The sequence below is a fragment of the Rhamphochromis sp. 'chilingali' genome, assembly GCF_963969265.1.
Source record: "Rhamphochromis sp. 'chilingali' genome assembly, chromosome: 10".
NCBI classification, from domain to species: Eukaryota; Metazoa; Chordata; class Actinopteri; order Cichliformes; family Cichlidae; genus Rhamphochromis; species Rhamphochromis sp. 'chilingali'.
Genome location: NC_137937.1, coordinates 19,172,555 through 19,194,773, shown reverse-complemented (window position 1 = coordinate 19,194,773; position 22,219 = coordinate 19,172,555). Strand labels below are relative to the sequence as shown.

The 22,219-nt window shown below is 42.2% G+C and overlaps 1 protein-coding gene across 1 annotated transcript in view; it reads left to right on the top strand.

Annotated features, from left to right (window-relative positions):
* Positions 1–5,419: 5,419 nt before the first annotated feature.
* The window catches only part of sv2ca (synaptic vesicle glycoprotein 2Ca), a 29,662-nt gene continuing 12,862 nt past the window's right edge, over positions 5,420–22,219 (top strand). Inside the window, exons 1-4 of the mRNA XM_080893586.1 lie at positions 5,420–5,639; positions 10,819–11,618; positions 19,998–20,178; positions 20,864–21,015. Coding sequence (XP_080749712.1) covers positions 11,024–11,618; positions 19,998–20,178; positions 20,864–21,015 — 928 coding nt within the window. The 5' untranslated portion in view covers positions 5,420–5,639; positions 10,819–11,023. The remainder of the gene's footprint in view (positions 5,640–10,818; positions 11,619–19,997; positions 20,179–20,863; positions 21,016–22,219) is intronic.

Below are 22,219 nucleotides of genomic sequence, written 5' to 3'. Positions count from 1 at the left end.
TGTTGAAATGGGATTCAGCTCACATTCTTCTCCCACAGCCTGTTCAATCTGTTCCAGGACAATAATCACAATCCATTTGACTTTCTTCCCTCTGGTATTTTAGCTCAGCTGCGTTAGACTATCCAGGACCTTGCAAAGGTAGACAGAAAAGAAATGAGAAAATAATGTTTTGAGCTTTTGCATGTTTACCTTGTTACCAAGCCTTTCCTTGCTCAACTTTTATTTTTCCCCCCAGAGAATTTAAATTTAAGAGATTGCAGAAATGTATGGTATTACAGCCCTTTTCTTTTGTCCAGCACGCATCATTTCATCTGTTGCATCTGATGGTGGAACGGTGGATTACAAACTTGGTGTAAAATTGTTTCTGCCCTTGATCGATTTTCAGTCAGACCTACTTACAGACAGCCATAACTCCTGAAGACAACAACTAATGTTCTATCATCAATCGTAATGTTATCAACCAATTTTTCCCATATATGAGACAATAATGACCTCTCACTGAAGACAATGTTACCAGAACTCATCTTAGAGTTATTCATCGCTGCCTGCTGTTTTCAAATTAGTTTTCATTACATGTTGATGGAGCGGGACTTCCCCCTTGGGCCACTCTAATCCATCACATCTCTCTATCAATGACATCCGTGTCTTTTTGTTTTGCTCTCTAGGTAGCAAATTCACCGGCACTTCTAAACACATACCTACACACAGATGAGATGCAACAAGTCAACAGATTTTCTTATATCAAATTCGAAACGTATCCGTGCAGTATGACTAAAGCTGAATCTAGTATAAAGTGGTCAGCAGTATGAATGTAGATGAGCGGTGGAGGTGGACAGCAAAAGATGGAGGCTAAATCAGTTAACCAGTGCTTCTATCTCCACAAGACATAAGCAATTACCATCAGTGTCCACATCTGTTATAATCTGGATGAAGATAAGCAGCAGACAGTTGTTCCAGTGTAATTTATCAAGGAAAGCTGATGCAGCAGGTACCACATCCATATATCAGACTTATATATGGGACAATATAACTGGCTCATCTTGCTTTGCAAATAAAAAGTTGCTGGTTCAATTCTACAAATTCCCATTGAGGCTGAGTTAGGAAGAACATCTAGTGTAAAATTCAACTTAATGAGCGGCCCCTTGTGACAAGAGAGCAGCTGGAAGTAGCTTTTTGATGCTGTCCTCTCACAGATTTAGCCGAGTAAATTTTTTAACAGAACTAATGAGGACGTAATTTAACAGTTGTGTCATCGCATAGTTCTTCAAACGGTCTCAGGATCTCGGTCTGCAGCACATGTAGCAGAGCAGCAGTACAGCTGAGGAGGTGGAGTCAAGCCGTATGTCCTTGTTAAGTAGTCACTAAACAATGACCCTGTTGTTTTACCTTCCCTTCTTTGTGTGGCTTCTCTCCAGGTTGTCCGACTTCCTCCCACAGTCCAAAAACATGCTTGCTAACTGGCGGTTCTAAATTGGCTCTAGCTATGAACATGAGTATGAATGCTTGTCTGCCTCCTTGTGTTAGTCCTGTGATGGATAGAGCTGTCTAAGTCACCTGCCTCTTACCCAGTAACAGCTGGGATAGGCTCCAGCCCCCCTCATGTTCCTGAATTGGGCAAGCAGAAAATGAATGGATGGATGAAGTTCATAATTTAGTGTTGGGTGTTTTTACCAATATTTGTCAATATCAGTGTGGGCAGTCAAGAACCCATTGCTTAGTCAAGCCAAGTATGGCAATGGCCATGTTTTTGGGGCACCCTCCTGTTTCAAATGGTAGTCATTGTTTACAAATGCAGATTATTTCTGAAACCTAATAAAAAGTCAGTGTTTGACACACTAATTTCAGCAAATGTAAGCACTCTTTTGTTGTCCACACACACTGCTTACCTTCCTGCAACGAAAGCCTGATCAAACATGATTGGTCAGTGGAAATCAGACTACAAGCAGAGTGGTACAAAAATCCCTTACCTTGCCTATAGACTCTACATACAGGCCAGGCAAAGGCAAGACAAAGTCCAACACTGGCACTATTCTAATAACTACCACGAATAGTAGGCTGTATTTACATGTAGCATGGGATCTTATTAAATTCACATCTATTGTTTGTACATGTAAATGTCCAAAGCTCAGGGAAAACACCATCTTTATCATGCTTTCTGTAATAAAAGATACTGAAATCCATGAGGATCCGCGTGTGTGTGTGTGTGTGTGTGTGTGTGTGTGTGTGTGTGTGTGTGTGTGTGTGTGTGTGTGTGTGTGTGTGTGTGTGTGTGTGTGTGTGTGTCATTCTACTGTCCCGTACATTAAGCTAAGTGCTCCTCAGCTCTACAGCAGTAGTAAATGGAGTCTTATGGCTCGGGGCTTGGAGGGGGCTTCTCAAGTCCAGATCAAAAGCAGAGTGTGTCCCAAACCCCAGGTCACTGCTTCTGTGAATCATCAAGTTCAGAGGAAAAGGATAGAGGCTTTTCTTTTTGTTTGTGTGTCTGAGCGTGTGCGTATGTGTTCCCCTTCACGTTTTTGTGTTGTGCATGTTTTAGTACACAGTGTGTGGATCATTTAAAATCTTACTCTCTGTCATTTGTCCTGAACATGATGCATAGCCAGCGTTACAAACATGTCACGGTGCACAACCAGGCTGTCCTATTCACTGCACGTCCTTCGTATTAACAGGAAAAGCGATTGATTTAAAAAAAAAGTTTTTGAATAATGAAAGTAAAGAATTAGATGCACTGGATGTAACACATCAAAGAGCTTGCTTGTAGATGTTTTCTGCAGTGGACGGTGTTCTGGTGTCTCACTGGTTTTGTTGGTGTAATTTGCAGCTGCAAACGATGTGAATACTGAAAAGCTGAATATCCCTGTGCTTGCATCATTCTGTATTTTCCTTCTTTCCCCCCCTTCCCTCATTTTCTCCAGGAGTCACTTGCGGGTAGTATCTGACATAGCAGCGAACTGTCAGTTGCTATATCATGCTTAATCTAAAGATCCTCGGTATCTCTTAACAGCCTGTGATCGGTTATGTAATTATTATAACGGGACTGCACACCCTTTGTGTGGTGTTCATCAATACTATTAGTCCCTCTGTGGTCGTTAATGAGATGAAAGAAATTAGCATTTCTCTTGCTCAAACTGCATTGGGAATTCAAAGGCTTTACTCACTGCTCAGGTTACTTCACACTGTCAAATTAAGCTTAGCAGCTTGCAAATAAAGTAAGAACCAGCAATGGGATGCTGAAATGAAAATAAATGTGAAACCTGAATATTAAGCAAAATTGTGTACAGCAGTTAAGAGTGTATTTAGATATGGGATCGATGCTAAAGTGTGAAACCCTTTTCCCATTTGTGTTGTCTTTTCCAGAGTAACCTGTTCATGAAGCAGTAGTTTGACAGAGAATGTGACAGAACAAGAGAGACAATCAGAAATTATGACCTGCACTAGTATGAGCATCTCTGGCTCCCGGTGCATGGCTGCAGGTGATCAGATTTCAGTGTTGTATCATGTGTCCGCTGAGTTCATTATGCTGGAGTTGTGCCTCTGCACTCCTTTAAGGAACTTCAGTCTTACAGGAAAACACAGTACTCCTGGCAACTGAAAATCCGCTGCAATTAACATACGATTTATCTGCTGTGCTCTTATTGGTGATCATCAGGAAAGCATGAAGATTTTGGTAAGGTACCCTTAAGGAATCCATTGAGTATCACTCACAGGGGAATCACTTTGATCAGATCCCCTGACCCCATCGTTGTTGCCCTATTAGTGATCCAAGTGAAGACTGGTCAAGAGCTGAAAATCAGTTTTACAATTTGTCACAGCACTTCTTTTTATTTTAATGCACCTTATTTTGTAAGGTAAAGTTCATGGTTTGAAGTTCATTTATGATTCATTTTCTTGATTTAAACCCTTTCATAAAGCTCTCCCTTGCCTGATTAAATCCAAAATCAAATCAAATTGGGTAAGATAATATGGTGACAGTTGATGCCAGTAAGACAACAGTGTGTTAGTGCAATAAAAAGGGTTGAATAAAAAATGTATTGGTGATGTGGACTGTGTGCGTATTTGTGTGTCTGTTTGGCTTCATTCTCAGTGCCGTTTGTTTGTTGAACTGGCAAATATACACATAAACTACTTCACCAAAGTTCATGAAACCTGGTGAAGAGGTGGGGTATTGGACAAGGATTAAGTTAATTATGGTTCAGATCTGTTAAAACTGACAGACAAGCCTTTGGCAGGGGTCCCCAGTACTCCAGCTGTATGTGTGAGTCGCTGAATTGCCTCCCAACAAGAATAATCAGTAGTTCCCAACATTTGTAGAACTTCAGATTATTTTATTGTTAATCTATGTTATTATTCAGTGGGCGCTGATTGTTTTCCCTCATAATATCACAAACATCAACTACACAGTTTAAAAACAAATATGAAGATATCATTTCTACCAAGTGTAGGGACGTGGGGGAGTGTTAATCTCAGGGTGTGTAGTTAGTGGACTGTTGTTTTGGTTTGTGAATTGCCACTACTGGATGCAGACTTGTGTATGTTTATGTATGCATATAAGTACTGATAATGATCAAACAGCATAAAAGGTGTGGGATTGGAAAAAAACCCACCTGATACTTCGTGTTTACAATGCACTTTTTTGCAGTCAATCATAATTTTGCACCAGTTGTACTGACTATATAAACTACAGATTTTCTTCCACAGCTTCCGCATGTCCTGAAAGCGACAGACTATAAAAGTACTTTAGCGACGATGTTTGCGAATAACTTTCAGAGAGATGTGTGGCTCACAGTACGATTGTGCTTGCAACATATCGACCATTTTCTGAGAAGTTATCTGAGGTAAACGCTGAGGAGTCGGTCGGTCAGCACCACGGACAGAGGCGAGATTTCGTTAAAATGCGTTGTGCGGCTTCAGGATCCACTCTGCATAACCAAGGTGAGCTCCCACACAGCTCCACTTTTATGAAAATGGTTAACTCTGAGAACAGACGGAGGGGAGCTGAGTTGCAAGAATCTCTGCTGTTCACAGAATTTAGATGTCGGGGTATTTTTGCAACTTGTCTTTCGAAAGAAGTGGGAAACTTTCCCTTAAACATATCTTTTCGGCTCAAATGGGCAGGTGTCAACTCCCACAAGTCCTACAGTCTGTGTCTTGTAACTATCCCCCAAGACTGAGCAAGTAGTTCGCATACACACGAACATACTGGGCTGCCCTACAGTGAATGTGCGCAAACCTTTCTCATCTGTTTAGCATTCATGCGCTGCAGTGCTGCGCGTCAGTCACCTAACTAGATTGTTCCATCAGACGGAATTACCCGCATCACTCAATGAAATACAATTATTGATTACACCGGCCCTCCCTCTCCCCAACCACCACCTCTGTTTTTCGCTCTCTCCTTTCCCTGAAGTGCTGCAGCGAGAGAGGACCGCATCGAAAAAGAAAGAGAGAGGGAGAGAGAGAGAGAGGAAAAAGAAAAAAGAAAAACAGTCGTGCGCCGGCAGTTTCCTCTGATCCTATTCTACAGTAAAAAGCCCACAAGATTTTTTTTTCCTTCTTCTTTTTTCTTTTTCCCGAGAGCAAAAGCAGAGTCCGGTGCAATGGCTCACAATCAGCTCGGTCCAATTTTCTCGCCATAAATGACGGTAAGTAATGACTTTTTTTTCCCACCCTGAAAACATGCTGAGTGTAAGACTTCCGAGTTAGGCAATTCTCTTTTCGCCTTTTGTATCTAATATGGGGACACACAAACACACACGTACACACACACAGACACGTGCGACTATCAATTTATTAGCACATTTTCAGTGATATTTCTGACTAAAATGAAAGCTGCGACTCAGGGACAGGTTATTTTGTATTCACGAGTTCATGATTGAATGGTTAAAAGTTGGGATTATTTCCCTGACTTCACATTTGCCTCATATAAGAGTAAAGGCAAATTATCCTGAAGTAGGCTGCGAGCATAATTAACTAATGGGATGTAGTGGGGATTCATCCCCGGTTTCAGTGTGTCTTAGATTGTGAGATTTAGTCAAATCTATGTCAGATATACTCGAATAAAGTCTGTTTAGTTTTCCTTTCGGCTCATGAGCTGGTGTGCCCATCTTTGTGGTATCATAAAATAGTTGTCCTTGGCATGAGCCGAGCTTTTTTGGGGTTTGTTGACTGTGGACTGTTCACGCTGTACTGCAATCCAGCCACCTGCCCTGGGGCAGTTAAAGCACTCTGCACTGCCGCCAAAAAGAGGAGAGGACGCGGGAGTAGGCAACTGACTCATCCATGAATTGTACCTCAAGAGGCAGCGAGCGATTGACAGGCGCACAGCCGGTGAACTGGAAATCTGTGGCAGAGTGCTTTGTTTGCAGTCCTAACGCCGCTTGTAGTAGTCCTGCTGGGTTAACACTGAAGGGCTCCATCAGTGAAAACACGCTGGATGGAAGTGATTGCAAGCTGCAAAATTCAGTCGTTTGGCCCACTTGTCATTGTTTCTAAAAATCGATATATACCTGATAAACAAAAGTCTCTCTGGGATTCATAACATCCTCTTCCCTGTGTCTCCACTACAAGCACCCATTGATTCCTAATTTTGTTCCTATTCTGAAGTTCAACAGCAATAAAAAGATGTTTTGAGGTGGAGATAGTTTCTGTTGCACTGTTTTGCTGTATGCTGCAAAGAAGAAAGGACTCCAAAGTGTGTCTGATAATGCATGTCACAGTGTAGAAGAGAGAAGAAGGTCTGTCAGAACATTTTGTTGACTAACGTGAAAGTAGATATCCACCACATTCATCATTATTTTAGTTTAAACCAGCAGTTTTGCTCTGAAGAATCCTCTTTTTCACTCTCATGTTACCCTAAATGTGCGTGTGATTGTGGCTTGATTTATCTTTTTGTAAGCACACATATGCACCATGCAAAGGTAAAACGTCACCAGTAACTGTGTAACATATTGCATCCCTTACCTAATATGAATTGTTGCATCATTACGACCCAGCAGACAGGGTTTGGACTAGACAGGAGTGGCATGTGATATTTCATAAAGAAGATCAAACACGTATCAAGTTGAAAGAGAAAAGCAAACGAGACGACACACTTTGCTGTCAGTCAGGGGTTTCTTTCTGTCTTTAGGTTTTAGGTTTTCGATGCTTGTACACTCCTGAATGCATTTCTGGAGACATTAATTGTTTCAGTCTAAGTAAGAAGAGTCAAAAGAATATAAATTATGTAAGAATATAAACAAGGAATGACACTTTTTTATAATCTCCAGGCTTGAGATAACAGTGACTGAAGTCATTCTAAATAATAACAATGGCAGCTCTTCATGTTTGAGAAGGAAATAATCAGCTTGCTGCAGACCCATTTTTGTGTATTTGTATTGATATTTTTTTTATTCATCATCTGTGATCTGTGGTGGATCTTTGAGTGCTTCTAAGCTGCTGTTTTTTTACACTCCACGAGGAACAATTTCTCCTATACAGTACAGCCATCGTCCTCTGTCTTCCCTTTCGCTTGCTCAGTAATGAAATCAGTGTTTGATGAAATCTCCTAAGACGTCACGGGCCGGTTGGGTTTCTGCCTTTCAGATGAGGTCATGGACTCTCCGTTTTTATGGGATTACATGATGTGGCTCTGCCCACTTTAGCGATTGGACCTGCTTTTCTCTTTCCTCCTTTTGGTAATAGAGCAAACCACCGGTCACACCATCACAGTGCTTACGCACGTCTTTGAAAGGGAAGGTCGCTTTCTCCGTCAAGTCATACTTGAGAGATGGGAGGTCTTTATGATTGTGCTTCAACAGCACAAAAACCCACTAAATCTTCAAAATATTTTACAAAATGTGGGAAAAAAGTTCTTCTGAGTTAAGGGGCCCAAATACATCCACTTCATGTGAACAAAATACACAGGTCAAAAAGGTGAAGTGCCAGTATTGTGCCCTCATAGCTGTGCCACTTTTTCCCCTCTTTTGCTTTTTATTTTCTAAACATTTTTGGAATATATTTCTGCCTTGTGCACTCTATAAAACCGATTCTTATAAAATCAGATTTAAGAATGAGAAGGAGACCACAGCCCTCGTTGTTTTGCGTCATTCTACTTACTCATTGTACTGTGAAAGAGACAAAGTCTGTACTAAATAAGCACACATATACAAAAAGGTCACTATTGATTTTATTTCAAGTACATTAAGTGTTTGCCTCCACAAGATGTTGTGGGTCAGGGAACCTGAAATCCAGGGACAGAAATTGATCCTTTTATTTTGTACTAACAACCTGCTTGTGCCTGCTCAGTCTGTTTGTCGGCCGCTGGACTCGCGGTTGATTAGTTCCAACACTCACATCAATCCTTTTGACAAAGTGCAATGTGAGTAGGAAGCCCTCACTGTGCTGATAATTGGTTCATTATGTTTTAGGTTGTTTTCACTGAGGCTGTTTATTACTATTGTCATCATTACTGTGTAATCTCGTGTAATTAATATCTTTTTGTTTTCTGTCAAAATTCACATTGCTTGGGTTAATCACTGTGCCACTTATGACAAATGTTTCATGGTAAGCAACAGCAGTATGTTTAAATGCATTAAGCTTATCAAACACACAAACTCTGGATAATAACACTAATCCCCCCCTCCTTCTGAGATTAGCTGTCCTCAGTTGGACGCATGGATAAATCTCTTGAAACACTAATCTCTCAGTTTGTCTTTATGTCCATGGCAGATGAAATTCAAAGGCCAAGTGATACTTGACCTAGCGATTTTTCTATTTTCTTTTACTATTTTAAAGAGGTCTAAGAAAAGCAGGGCCACCATCCATCATGCAGACAAGAGGTATCGCCAGAGCCAGGCCTAATTTCAGCCACCCTCTCATGGTTCAGAGCAGCACAGTATATTAGCTCTTTTTATTTTAATAGCAGGGAACAGTTACCTCTGGGGGTCCCATGTGCTGTCTGGCACTTGGCCGTTGCCATTGGGGAGTGCCATAGCCATCCAAAGTATCCAACCCCATGAATGTCTGGACAAAAGTTTTCCCAGCAGACCACTGCACTACAATAAAACGATCAAAAATATTCACTTCACCTGTCAGTGGTTTTGATGTTGTGGCTGTTGAGATGGCCAAGTGTTATGAGGAAATCAACATGCCTAAAATATAAACCTACATAAAATATCAGAGGAACTGCAAAAAATAAAGAAGATCGCGTAGAAATAAAATAAAACAGAAAACTTAGGTTAGGCAGAGTTGGTGGTTTCCCCAGCTAGAATGCGATTGCTCTTGCTGTCTCCGGTATCGGGGTCTCTTCAGCTGCGGTCAGGTGAGGTCGGTTGCCTCTGTGCTCGGGTGTCTTCTGAGCCTCATCACCACTGACAGTGTGTCTCACCATACACTCCATTGATTCTCTGACAGGCAGCCTCGTGCAGCGCCTGCGTGTGCCCGTTTTAGGTAAGAGCCTGTGTGATGGCTGACACGACTCAGTCCTGAAAGAAATAAATGGTTCTCTGACACCTGTGAACTTTGACTTGCTCCTTGCAAGGTGTTAGCCTTCTGAGGAATTCACAATTCATTTTTACTTTTTGATGTTTTCATGCATAAATGCTCAAGGAGAGCCGTTTGGGGGAAACTAGGAAACTGATGCCACAACCTCAGCCCTTTGTATGTTATTTTTTGACAAAGGAGACAGATTGATTATGCGCGTCCTTATCTGAGGAAGCACCAGTGTCAATGGAGGCATTAAAAATTATCAGAAAAGGGAGCACGCTCGTAACCACAGAAGTTATCGTATGCGCCAAAAGGGATTAGTAGAGTCACCTTGAAACTGCGGTGTCATTTTGCCCAGTAAAATTGCATTATAGGAGCTGGAACCGGCCCTGTGATTTGTGTCCTCCTGACAAGGCTTCAGTGTTCATTAGAGGCTGTGGCGAGCCACTCGTAGTCACATGGAAACCCCACACACTGGACGGCTCTGACCATCCCCACCCTGCTCATAAATATGCACTCCATAGCATCTGCAAATGTTTTATAATAAAAAAAAAGAGCAATTCAGGGTTTTGTAATTTAAGAGAAATTTAGAAATTCTTTGATTTGTTTAACCTGGCTGATGATGAGAGCGGAGCACTCACATGAAATCATGATACATCATTTTAGCGTTTAAGCTGGGGTCTCCCTCCCATCACTAGTCTGCAGAGATGGGAAGTGGCTTCCCCGCGCCCATGTGTGTTCACACTCACTTATGTGCACGACATGTTTAGGAGTGAGAGATCTTCTTTCTAGGTATGTGTGCCTTTTGCAGGTACATATATATTTGTGCAGCTTTTCAGGCACTTTATTTGAGAATAGTTCTTGTCTGTGATTGTTTCTACACTGTGTCTGTCTGTGCATCCACTCACGGTCATTCCTCCTATCCTCCCGTCTTTACTTGGATTAAAAATGACAGTGCCGTTCCAGTTGGATCGTCGCTCCCGTTTTAATGAACCGGGTCTTTATTGGGGACAAATTGATTTTTGGGCAGAGTGTTTGTTTATTAGCTCCTGCTTTACAGAGCTGATCATGAGTCAGCAGGTTCAGCATCTCTGTTTCAAATAATCATCTCTTCAAAAACTGAGGGCAACTCATGAGATGTAGGACAAACTAGGAGAGCCTTTGGAGAACGAATTTTTATTTTGAATGGAAATTTGGGGCAATGCAGAAAAGCCAACGATTAACAGGTTAGTTAATGATAGTGGGCGGACATGATGAGCATCTCTTGTGTCTGATTTTATTTCTCTTTAAACTCTGATGCTTCTCGACTCTTCTTTTTAAAAATCTGTCTGTTGCTTCCCCTTCCCCCCTGTCTTTCAGACTGGTCCATGATTGCCACAGCCATTGTGGTTTATCTCCTGTGGTGACTGCAGACTCAAGAGTTTCCTTCCCACATCCCAAGACCCACTGATCTCACCATTCCTCTAACTCGCCTTTACATTTGCCCCTTTTCCCCTCTCTTCCCTCTTTCTTCTACTTCTTGCCACCATCAGCACCCCTGCAAAGGTCTACTTTTGGAGCCAAAATGGAGGACACTTACAATAATAGGACTTCCCTAGTTAAGGGGGCCAAGGACATTGTCAAGGAGGCCAAAAAGCACGCAACAAAGAAAGTCAACAAGGCGGTAGACCGTGCTACAGATGAGTACTCTTCTCACCGCAACTACACTCGATTCCAGGACGAGGTGGATGAAGATGAGGATTTCTACCAGAACCCGCCGAGGCAGGACGGCGAGAGCTACCCCGACAATGAGGAGGGCTCAAGTGATGCTACAGAGGGCCACGACGACGAGGACGAGATCTATGAGGGCGAGTACCAGGGCATCCCCTCATCTGCAGGAGACAAGAAGCAGGGCCAGGTGGCACTGGGGAAGCCGATGTCTGATGGCACAAAGGACCGTGGCGAGCTGGAACAGGAGAGGCAGGCGGATGAGGAGGAGCTGGCCCAGCAATATGAGCTGATCATCCAGGAGTGTGGCCACGGCAGGTTCCAGTGGCAGCTGTTCCTGGTGCTCGGGCTGGCACTCATGTCGGATGGGGTGGAGGTGTTTGTGGTGGGCTTTGTGCTGCCCAGTGCAGAGACAGACATGTGTGTGCCCAACTCCAGCTCGGGATGGCTAGGTAAGGCCCTTCTTTGTATTCGTTTTGGATATTAATGCACTCGCTTCATTATTAATTCAGCAAGGCCTTTTCTTAGTGTGTATTTTATTCTGTTTAATTAGTTATTATAAGTCTGAAAGGCCTTTTTCTCACCTTTGAATAGAGTTTAAATAGCACCCTACGATGTACAGCTGCATCCTTTCCAGGATCATTATAAAATTAACAACTGTGCACATGTTTGAAATAAGTACACAGCATGCAAAAATAGCCTCAAAACAGCCTTGAAAAACAGGTCCAGATGTATGTGTTTGTGCTATACACAGTATGTCACTCTTATCCTATAGCAGTGTTTCACATAGATGAGGCGTTTCGGTCCAATGGTCTCCGTGTCAGGATTAAGAGGGTAGCTAATATTCCCTGTGTGCTCTGTGGGTTGAGGTGGAGTCTCAGCAGTACCAGTAGCTGCAGGTGCATAATCCATCACCACAGAGCTGTGTACAGGGGCTGACTCACTGTGTCAGTACCAGAGTGGAGAGGACATTCAATCAGGCACACAGCCCTTAGATACTAACTGCCACGGTGAGACGTGACAATACATCAACTTCACAGCAACACCTGATGGAAAACTGATACGCGCTTTGAAAATGAAGGTTGTGATGGAAAGTTTGACAAATACTATTGTACTGCTGCTTTATTTAAGAAAAATGTACTGTTGGTTGTACTTGCAGCAGAGTCATCTTATCAACAAAAACACTACTTTGTTAAAGCCTCACAAGATGTTGTGTACGCTGCACCTTCATTTTTCTGTCTCTTTCCTTGGTATCAGTGTAAACTCTTTGCTTCCTTTCTTGCCAAGCAAAGTCCTGCAGGCATTTTTGCTCTATGCTCTGCTTCTCCTTGTTCGTGACTCCATCCCTCACCCCTGTCCCTCCCCCTCACCCCCCATTCTCTGTGCTTTTCCTTTCTTCTCCCATCCTCCTCTTCCTCATCCTGCTGATTAGCCCGAGGCTCCTCCCTGTTGATTGGTGTGTGTGTGTGCATGCGTGTGTGTGTGAGTGTTTGAGCATAGCCTACATAATTACCATGACCTTGTTGGTATCCATTCGGAGTTTAACACACTAATTACACTTAATTAGAGGTAACAAAATGGTGTCAACTGATGTTTTACAGGTGCCACAGCATTTTTTTTACTTCCTTTAAGTGCAGAAATTCAAAAATGAACTTTAATCTGCAGATGAACGAGATAAGAAGTTCTGTTTTTTTAAGTTCACTGGGTAACGAGGATCTCATCTTACAGTGACAGCCTTAGATGGACTGACATCGTCTTTCAGAGCACTTTTACACCGCAGCCCACATTCACTACTTTATTTTTCACACACTCACGCTCCAGTGGATGGACGTTTCTGGGGCATTTTTGGTTACCTTCTTTTGGCCAGTTACACTTTAATATGCAGACCAGGAGAGCAGGGATCTAATCAAGGACCTTCTAACTGGCCACAGTTGTCTTACCATGAAATAGCCTCTTTTTGGTGGTCTGCGGGTAAGGACTGAGGATCAGTTTAACCTGTGGTCCATACAGCTTGGTCTGTAGGTTCAGTTATCACACTTGGCAGATTTATCAGCATGTGAAGCTACTTAGGTTTCATTTAGATGAGGCTGGTTATGGTTGCATCTGCATTATACCCTCAAGGTCACTCTTCTGGAATGGTGGATGTGCACTCTCACTACACTCAGTCTTCTCAGTATGTGTTTCATCTCTGTCACAGTTGAAGTAAGTACATATTGCTTCCAAAATAAGGTCAACAGTAGAAAAATGAACCTAATCACTGATCTACTATGAATGTAGTTGGTGATTTATGTTTTTCAATTAAATTAAATTCAAATTTATTTATACAGCTCCAAATCACAACAACAGTTGCCTCAAGGTGTTTTATACTGTAAGGTAGACCCTACAATAATACATACAGAGAAAATCCCAAGAATCATATGACCCCCTATGAGCAAGCACTTTGGCAACAGTGGGAAGGAAAAACTCCCTTTTAACAGGAAGAAACCTCCAGCAGAACCAGGCTCAGGGAGGGGTGGGGCCATCTGCCACGGCCGTTTGTGGTTTGAGAAAGAAGACAGGATAAAAGACATGCTGTGGAAGAGAGCCTGAGATTAATAACAAGTATGATTCAATGCAGAGAGGTCTATTAACACAGAAATGTTACTGAAGAAAAAAACCCAAGTTTTAATTGGGTATTACAATAAATGCACATTCTGCTATATATGTGCTTTCTGATTTTTGTTTATATGCGGTTAAGTGTTTCAGAGGAGGCATTTGGACAATAGTAGAGTTAAAGTGGAGGCTGACATCCTCAGGATTAAGAAACTAAAAATTACCCAAAAATATATGAAAAATTAAGAAATTCTAAAGATTTGAAAAACCAGTTTGGTGTTTGGTTCGCTCTACCAGACTTCATCACAGTTTGAGTGCAGCTTCATTGACTCCATAGAAGGCAGAAGCAGGAGCATGCTGTAAAGACCGCTGAATATAATGGGATAATGCAGCATGAAAAAAACAGAAAATCCCAAATAGGATGGATGAGTAAGATGCTGATTCCATTACTGAGTTGAATTTGGTCCAGCCGGTTTTCCAATCTCACAGGAATCTTTTAATGTTACTTCAGTGTGAAAGATGAAGTACTGGGCTATAGGAGGGGGTGAAATACTGTAAATACCTCAAACAAGAGTGGAGGATGTGGGAAGTGGGAAGCAGGAGGGAAGACACGCACGCTGAGATGCAATATGTGGGATAAACGGGGGAAGACGAGAGGAGGAGAGATGGCTTTGAAGCAGCGAGATGACCAAGTTACATGGGAGTAATAGGAAGAGTGCTGTGGGTGGACGGGTGCAGAGAGGTGGAGGATGGTAGTATTTAGTACACCAACAGTCAAAGTCAGGGAGAGGCTTAGCTATCATCTCAGACACATCAGACAAAGGGAACCGATCACCCTCTCATTACTTATTTGTTTTCTTAGACTGTCTCTCCACAGCTACAACTCCCCTCATTTTTCTCTTTGACTCATCTCGTTTTCATCTAATAGCCACCTCTCCACCTCTGCTGTCTCTACCTCCCTCCTACTTTCTTGTCTTTTGCTGCCCTTTATCTCCCCCCCCCCCCCCCCCCCCCCCTTCACTTTCTTGTCTTTTGATTGCTTGTCCTTCCCTGGCCTTCTTTGAGTCCTGACTTCACTCTTTGTCTCCTCTAAAACTCCATCTCTACAGCGCTCCTCCCTTGTTGTCTCCTCTCATTTCCTATCGTTCCCTTTCTTTCTCCCTGTCGGTCTGAGCCAGCTGGCAGGCTGTATGGGGCTGCGCGGTCCTGGGGCAGCTGAGCATGGCTAAACTGCAGTAAGATCGCAGCGTCATTGCGGAGATTACACTGCTCGAATAGCCCAGCTAGCTCCACGTTGTGTGGGAGAATGTGTGTGGTGGACTGAGGGAGGGGAGATGCTCGATGGGACTGAATATCTGTGCGTGGACCAAACCTGCTGTCACCATGTCCAACTGCTCGCCTTTATCAGGGTTTCACAACATCACTATTTTATGTGAATTATCACAATCTGTACTGTTAATGAAGGTTGGATCATTACTGATTGGGACTGAGTCATTTTTAAACCCTGCGCTCTAAGAAAGAAGAAAGAAGAAATCCTGCCTCCACTGATACGACTTAAATATGACACAAAGCTTCAATCTCATCTTCTGCGGAGGTGGCAGAAGAAGGAGACACGAATCCGGTCAAACTGACACGATGTAGTACAAATGTGATTACACGCTGCTCAGTGTAAAGGAGCTGTTGACAGAGGCGCTAGGATGAAGCTAAAGTAAATACTGTAAATAGGAAGGAAAGCACAGAAGACAGGAGAGAGGAAACTGGAAAGCAAAGGAGGGTGCAAAGCTGGGGGAAAGACAAATGGGGGGGAATGGTAGTAATGCAGGGACTCACAGCAGGAGGGGGGGATGGTACAGAAAGGTGCCACAGCTGAGCCGCAGCATGCACCAGGGGTGCTGCTGCACGATAGCATCATCATTATGAATAAAGCAGGATGGGTGTTTTTGCGCGACGCCGAAACAGTTTGCACCGCTAAGAGCGAAGAGCATCAAAGCGTGAAATCAGAGAAGAGGTCGTGATGCAGCTAAGCGCTCCCACGGCTCTCAGGGGGCTCCTTGGTGTGTGACAGGGCAGAAAACACTCCACCAGGGCCTTCCCCATTCTCTCCTCCTCCTCACGCTCTTTTTCTCTCACCATATCTGGAAGTGACTGAACTCTCCTCCTGCGTTACATATCTCCCCCCTCATTACTTTTGGACGTATATTGGTGCTCGATCCTCAATTCCCTCTTATTTTGTGTTTTCTTTTCTTAATCTAGCTTCCTCTTGGCTATTTTAACAACAACAAAGGCAAATAAATGAATTTTTAACAATTTAACGAGCATCTCAGATTTACTCCTCAATTATCTGTGTTTGTGTGTGCAGCTTTGCTTTACTCTGTATGTGTGTGTGTATGTGTGAGGGTGCCTGAGATTTTGATGAATATTTATTATTCTTGGAGATGTGTTTTGACATCTCAACATACTGTCACAGGGCAAAACCTTTTGCTTCTGTGTAAGAGGTCTCCTGACACACTGTCATCTTCTGATGGTGCTCAGAGTCTATACGGGTCTTCACTTCTAAATTTAGCTGTATTTCACAGTGTTATGCATATACAGCAGGGCTTCACAGCTTTAGATACACTGTAAAGACCAAACCATTCAAATAGTTAAACATGAGTTTTTATTGAATCTTCTGAAACATTACAAAAAATACATATAAGTATCAGTTTTAATTTGTATAATTTTTTTTTTTTTTTGCCAGATTTGGCTTGTAGAGCTCTCAAAAACTCACTAAAACCCATGTATCCAATATGATACACTTGGCATTTGGGTTAGGTATATATTAGATATATAGCCTAAATGCATCTCAGCAAAAAGATGCAAATCTGCATCTAATGCATTGTGCCCGAATTAAAATGTAATGTCTGGCAAGTAAAGCCCACCATTTCTGGGCTTTCATAGCGATCAAAATTATCTTTAATAGATCCTTTTTGGAACATGTGTAGAAAAGAAAAAAAAATCTAAATTTGTTACCTTGGAGCAAAGAGTTCTTCCTGTCTGACTTTCTGAACTGCATAAAGTGTGTGTGACTCACTAAGAAGATGGATGTTGCACACTACTGTCCATGAACAACTCACAGGCTACTCTATTTAATTTAAATTTTGCAGTACTGCACTATTGTATATTCTTAAGTCTTCTTTTCGGTTGTTCTGTATGGTAGTCCCTAGAGACAAAGCACGTACAAACTCCAAAACACAACAGAAGTGCTCCAGGACGCTAGGGGCAGTGTTGAGGTTCTCTCTGAGCAAAGCACACTGACTGTTAGCTAACGCCAGATTTGACTCCACCGTAAACTAGGTTGACCAACCGTCCTCTTTTCCCCGGACATGTCCAGTTTTCACGTTCAGTCCGGGGCGTCCGGGTGGATTTTCGAGTTTGATAAAAATGTCCGGGTTTTCCTATAGGCCGACAGAGGACCCATGTGTGTAACGTCATTTCTGAACTGCTGCTTTGCGCTTGTTCTGCGCTCACAGACGTGACAGACAGCGCGCAGCAAAGTGCCTATTATATTATCATTATAATGATGTTTAAAAGATCCCAAAGCGCAAGTGTATCTTTTCAGAAGAACTGCAAAAAGACATTTCTCTTGCACCGACCCAGTACTGGTAATTTTTCTTATGCAGATGAGGTATTATTTCTGTACCATTATTTCATTTCCGAGGCTTTTAATTTTTAATTTTTTTTGCTCTTGTTGACTTGTAAAAGCCTACATGACATATTGTATTTCACAATTCATTAACTGCACAGACAAGGCATCGTTTTAATATGGTAAATATGTTTCTTTAAGCAAGTTTTTCATGACTGAGCCAAGTGTCCTCTTTTTTGGAAATTAAAATATGGTCACCCTACCGTAAACTAAGTGTTCATAGTAATTAAAAACAAATCAAACAACAGTTTGCACATTACCTTTCTTATAAAGCATTGTTGCTCTGTCCTTGCAGGTGTTTTCCGCTGGCATCCAACTCCATGTGTTTGCAACAAACTTGTTTATTTTGCAAATCGAGCTCAACACTGCCCCTAGCGTCCTGGAGCACTTCCATTGTGTTTTGGAGTTTGCATGTGCTTTGGAATTTGTATGTGCTTTGTCTCTAGGGGCCACCGTAGTTCTGTACATGTAGCAAACTGACAATAAAAAACAAAAAGAAATCTTTGAATTAAAATGACTTATTTAATGATTAATTTAAAAATCACAGTATTATGGATGCAGCACACATTTAGAACATGATAAGTGTCATTTACAGTCAGAACATGTCTGTGCTACTTTTGCATTATGTTACACTTCAGTGCACTGCAGTCCCAACCGCTGGTGTGAGCGCTGCTGACGCCGTGCAGTAGAATACAGCGGAGCAAGCCGGACAGAACATCAATAAAGTCATTACGTAATTGACTGTCCTGTGAGAGATGTACTCATTTGTTAGCAGTTTTATTGCTTTTATTTATTTATTTATTTAAACTGACTTTAAGGCAGAACGAATGATTGATTATTTTCCCTTGTTTCCTTGCATCTCTAAAAAAAACCAAAAAGTGTATTGTTTGTGTGAAAGGTTTAATGCTGGGAAACATAAAAAGGCCTCTGGATGTTTGGATGCATGACATTTAAATGGGAGGCCAATGGGTGTTTGCCTGTGCATTGCATATCTAGCCTCCCCTTAATGAAGTAAATGTGAACTGTGCATAGACTGAGGACTTCCGTTAAATTTAGAATTGAATTTATGATACCTTGAGGCGAGTATCTAGATGGCTGCCAAATGTGACAGATAGCTGCGTTTTGACCCCTGAAGTGAAAGAGTCAAACAGATATCTGCTCACAGCAGAGGAGAAGAGACCTGACTGGAGACATTACAGAAAGGAAATGAATCTTGCTATTAACATTATTGTAATGGGATGAACAAAGTGCCCCGCGGCAGAGTTGTATCTCTTTGTATGTGACTGCAACGGATAAAAATAACCTCCCTAAACCAGGTTTATGATTATGTGTCTGAAAATACCTGGATATTGATAAAGCTTCAATATAATCTGTTAGTAAACTCTGCTATTTTTCCAGCCTGGGACGGAAACATCAATGAAAGAAATTTCAGCAGACGCTGCATGTCCATGAAAGTGGCTAACCATTCCACTGCCAATTACAGTGCAGACTAAAACAGTAATAACAGGCTCCACTCTTCCGGGCAGATTCATGATGATTAGTGAAAAAAATCAATGCTGTTTTGTTGGAGCATTGATCTCATCTGTGATGAGAGAGATTAAAAGAGGGCAGAGGACCTTTTTGTAAAGTCATCCTGCATTACCGTTCACATTTGTCTCATTGTTCGGAGCCTGTTTTCTGTTTTTCTTTCTTGTTTTTTACACACTGTATTTACAGTTTTACAGTTATTTTAGTGTGTTACAGGGGCAGAGGCTTTTCAGACGGGGTTTAGGGTTTAGTATCTGCACTTGGAGTTCTAACTTTAGGATGCAGTCTAGCTTTTCATTCATTTTCTGCAGCTTATTCAGCTTCAGGTTGCAGGGGCATAATCTAAACTGAAAAGTCCAGACCTCCCTCCCCTCATGCAGAGGGGACACTGAGGTGTGATCTTGCCAGCCTGTTCTGGGTCTGCCCCTCCTGGTTGGACATGCCATAAACGCCTGGCCCAGGTGACGGTCAGATGGCCAGACCACCTAAACTGGTTTCTTTCGATAGGGAGGAATAGCAGCTCCACTCTGTGTACTTCCAAAATGACCAAGCTATTTATCCTGGTTCTAAGGGAGAGCCCAGCCAACCTTCAGAGGAAGTTAATTTCAGCCACTGCTATCTGTGATCTCTTTTTTAAAAACTCCATCCAGAGTTTACACTCAGCTCTCTCGTTACCACATCAGATTTCCATGATGTCCGCCTCACTGTCTCACGCTCCCCTCTCTTATGAACCCCAACATACTTATGAACAGTTATGCTTAAACATGTTGCTTGTTATGGATAAACCGTGATTGGCAGAGAAATCCAGTAACAGAACACAACTCAGGAGTTTGTGGAGAGAAGTAGTAGTATAGGTTTTTTTTTTACTCATTTAATGAATTAACAAATACTCTGGTCTAGTAACTGAAGAAATTACACAGCAAACCAACACAATCATACACTGCAGTGCACATACACAATATAGAGATGTGAGGTAATCGACTATATTTTAACAAAAAATAAAAATAAGGCCGCTCTCTCTTCCTTCCAGGCAGTGTTGTGTACTTGGGAATGATGGTCGGAGCGTTCTTCTGGGGAGGAATGTCTGACAAAGTGGGCCGTAGACAATGCCTCCTCATCTGCATGTCCACGAATGGCTTCTTTGCCTTCCTGTCATCTTTCGTCCAGGGATATGGCTTCTTCCTCGTTTGCCGTCTCGTCGCGGGTTTCGGGTGAGTCTGATAAACCGGAGGTTGCACAATGCCACCACAGTGGGAGGGTAACACAGCAAGTCCAACAATCAAAGACAAATCCCTGTTTTTCCTGATTGTTCCCATCCTCTGAAAAGTGATGAAAAAAATCAGGCTAATTATAATTATTAATAAAATAGTAATAGCTGTAATAAAAATTATTACTTTTTTACCAGAACTATGGCCAATGTAATTCTTCACTCTGTCAGCAAACTTTTATACTAACTGTGAATTTAGGGATTCCTGCAATGCATTAAAATGAGCAGAGCGTGCTTGAAAATGACAGACAGCATGTACTCTTTTTATAGCATAGACATATGACTGTGATTTATTGCGTTCTTTTCTTTGGCAGTATAACCGGTCCTTTAAGGCCTAATTCAGCAAATGCATTGACATCATTCTCGAGAGTAATTGAAAAGGCTCTCCAATAGCTGTGCTATTTTCTGCTTACTCATTCACTTTACAGGTCTTTGCAAAGAGCCCTCAATTTAACTGATTACTAACTGACAGTTTTTCAAGTTATTTTGGGGGTTTTTTTGTACAGGTGAATTGAAACAACAAAGGACGGTACAAACTGTGGGATAAACGTGAAACTATGCGAATGATGCAAAAAACAAAATGCATCTGCCTTAGTCTCATTAATCTTCCTGTTTTCTGGTTCTTGCAGGATAGGAGGTGCTGTGCCCATCGTCTTTTCCTTCTTTGCCGAGGTGCTGTCCAGGGAGAAAAGAGGAGAGCACCTCAGCTGGCTGTGTATGTTCTGGATGATTGGTGAGATCTATGCATCTGCTATGGCATGGGCCATCATACCACACTATGGTGAGTGTACTTGCAAAAATGTTAACATTCACACCATCACCCATCAGTTTATATAATGTTGAGTGAGGCGGAACCACAAGGAAAAAATTAAGCTTTGTTTTTTCCTTTTGAAATTAAAGGTTGCATTGTTAGAAGGAAGAAGAAAGCATGAATCACTCAACTCCGTGTTTGAAATATAGCCCAATAACAAGCTATATATGGTGATACCCTTAACACAATTAAGTTAAGCGGCGCTCTTAGGATGCTTACAATGTGACTTTATGCTGAGCTCCTGAATAGAGTTACTAAACTGTACAGTCTCCACATGACCATGGGTTAAGGTGCCAGTTTTCCCTGCCATGGGAATTAATCACTTAATAGCTCTGAGTGGCTGCAGGCTGGGAGAGGCTGAGGTCAAAAGATTAATGTATGCACAGATACCACATAGCAAGTATGGGTGAGGGTGGAAGGCGGAAAATGTGATTTATGACAAAACTGTCTGTCGACTGCACTCGTCATGAGAAAAAACAGCACAAAGAGAATTGGCTTTCTTCCGCTCGCCGGATACTTTTCATTTTCTCCTTGCTTTCATTTTTTTTAAACCTGCTGTTCCCTTCCTTTTACTGCCTCCCCTCACCTCCTGTTTTATACTCTCCCCATCTCTCTAACTCTGTCCTTCCTTTTATTACCTCACCTCTCTCTCCACTCTCTGTCTCTGCAGAGTGTTCTTCTTGATCAAGCATAATTAGGTTTTTCTCCTTGCTCTAATAGGACAAAGCTACATCTAGAGTTGATTTATGGCCAGACCATGCTTTAGCCAGCCTGTGACGTCAGAGAGAGAGAGAGAGCGTGTGCGTGCGTGTGTGTTGCTGCAAGTTGCATGGATGATGTTTTACTACGACTGCAGATGCATACAGGTGAAATTGAATGCAATAACATCTGACACTGGGAGAGGTCGTTTGAGTGAACACAGGCACACAAAGAGGTGCTTTTATGGTGTTTCTGATAAGGGACTTCCCAGTTTTATTACATGATGCTTAAACAGGGGCACGCACACATGCACAAATGCTGTGGATCCACTCACATGGATGTACAGAAACACACTGGTAAGGGACTTCTGAAACCGGAATGAGGCTTCATTAGAGAACCTGGCTGTCAGATCAGTGGATATCATATTGAACAGATACTTTGCTTTTATTCTCTTTGAGACTCACTACCACTGCGC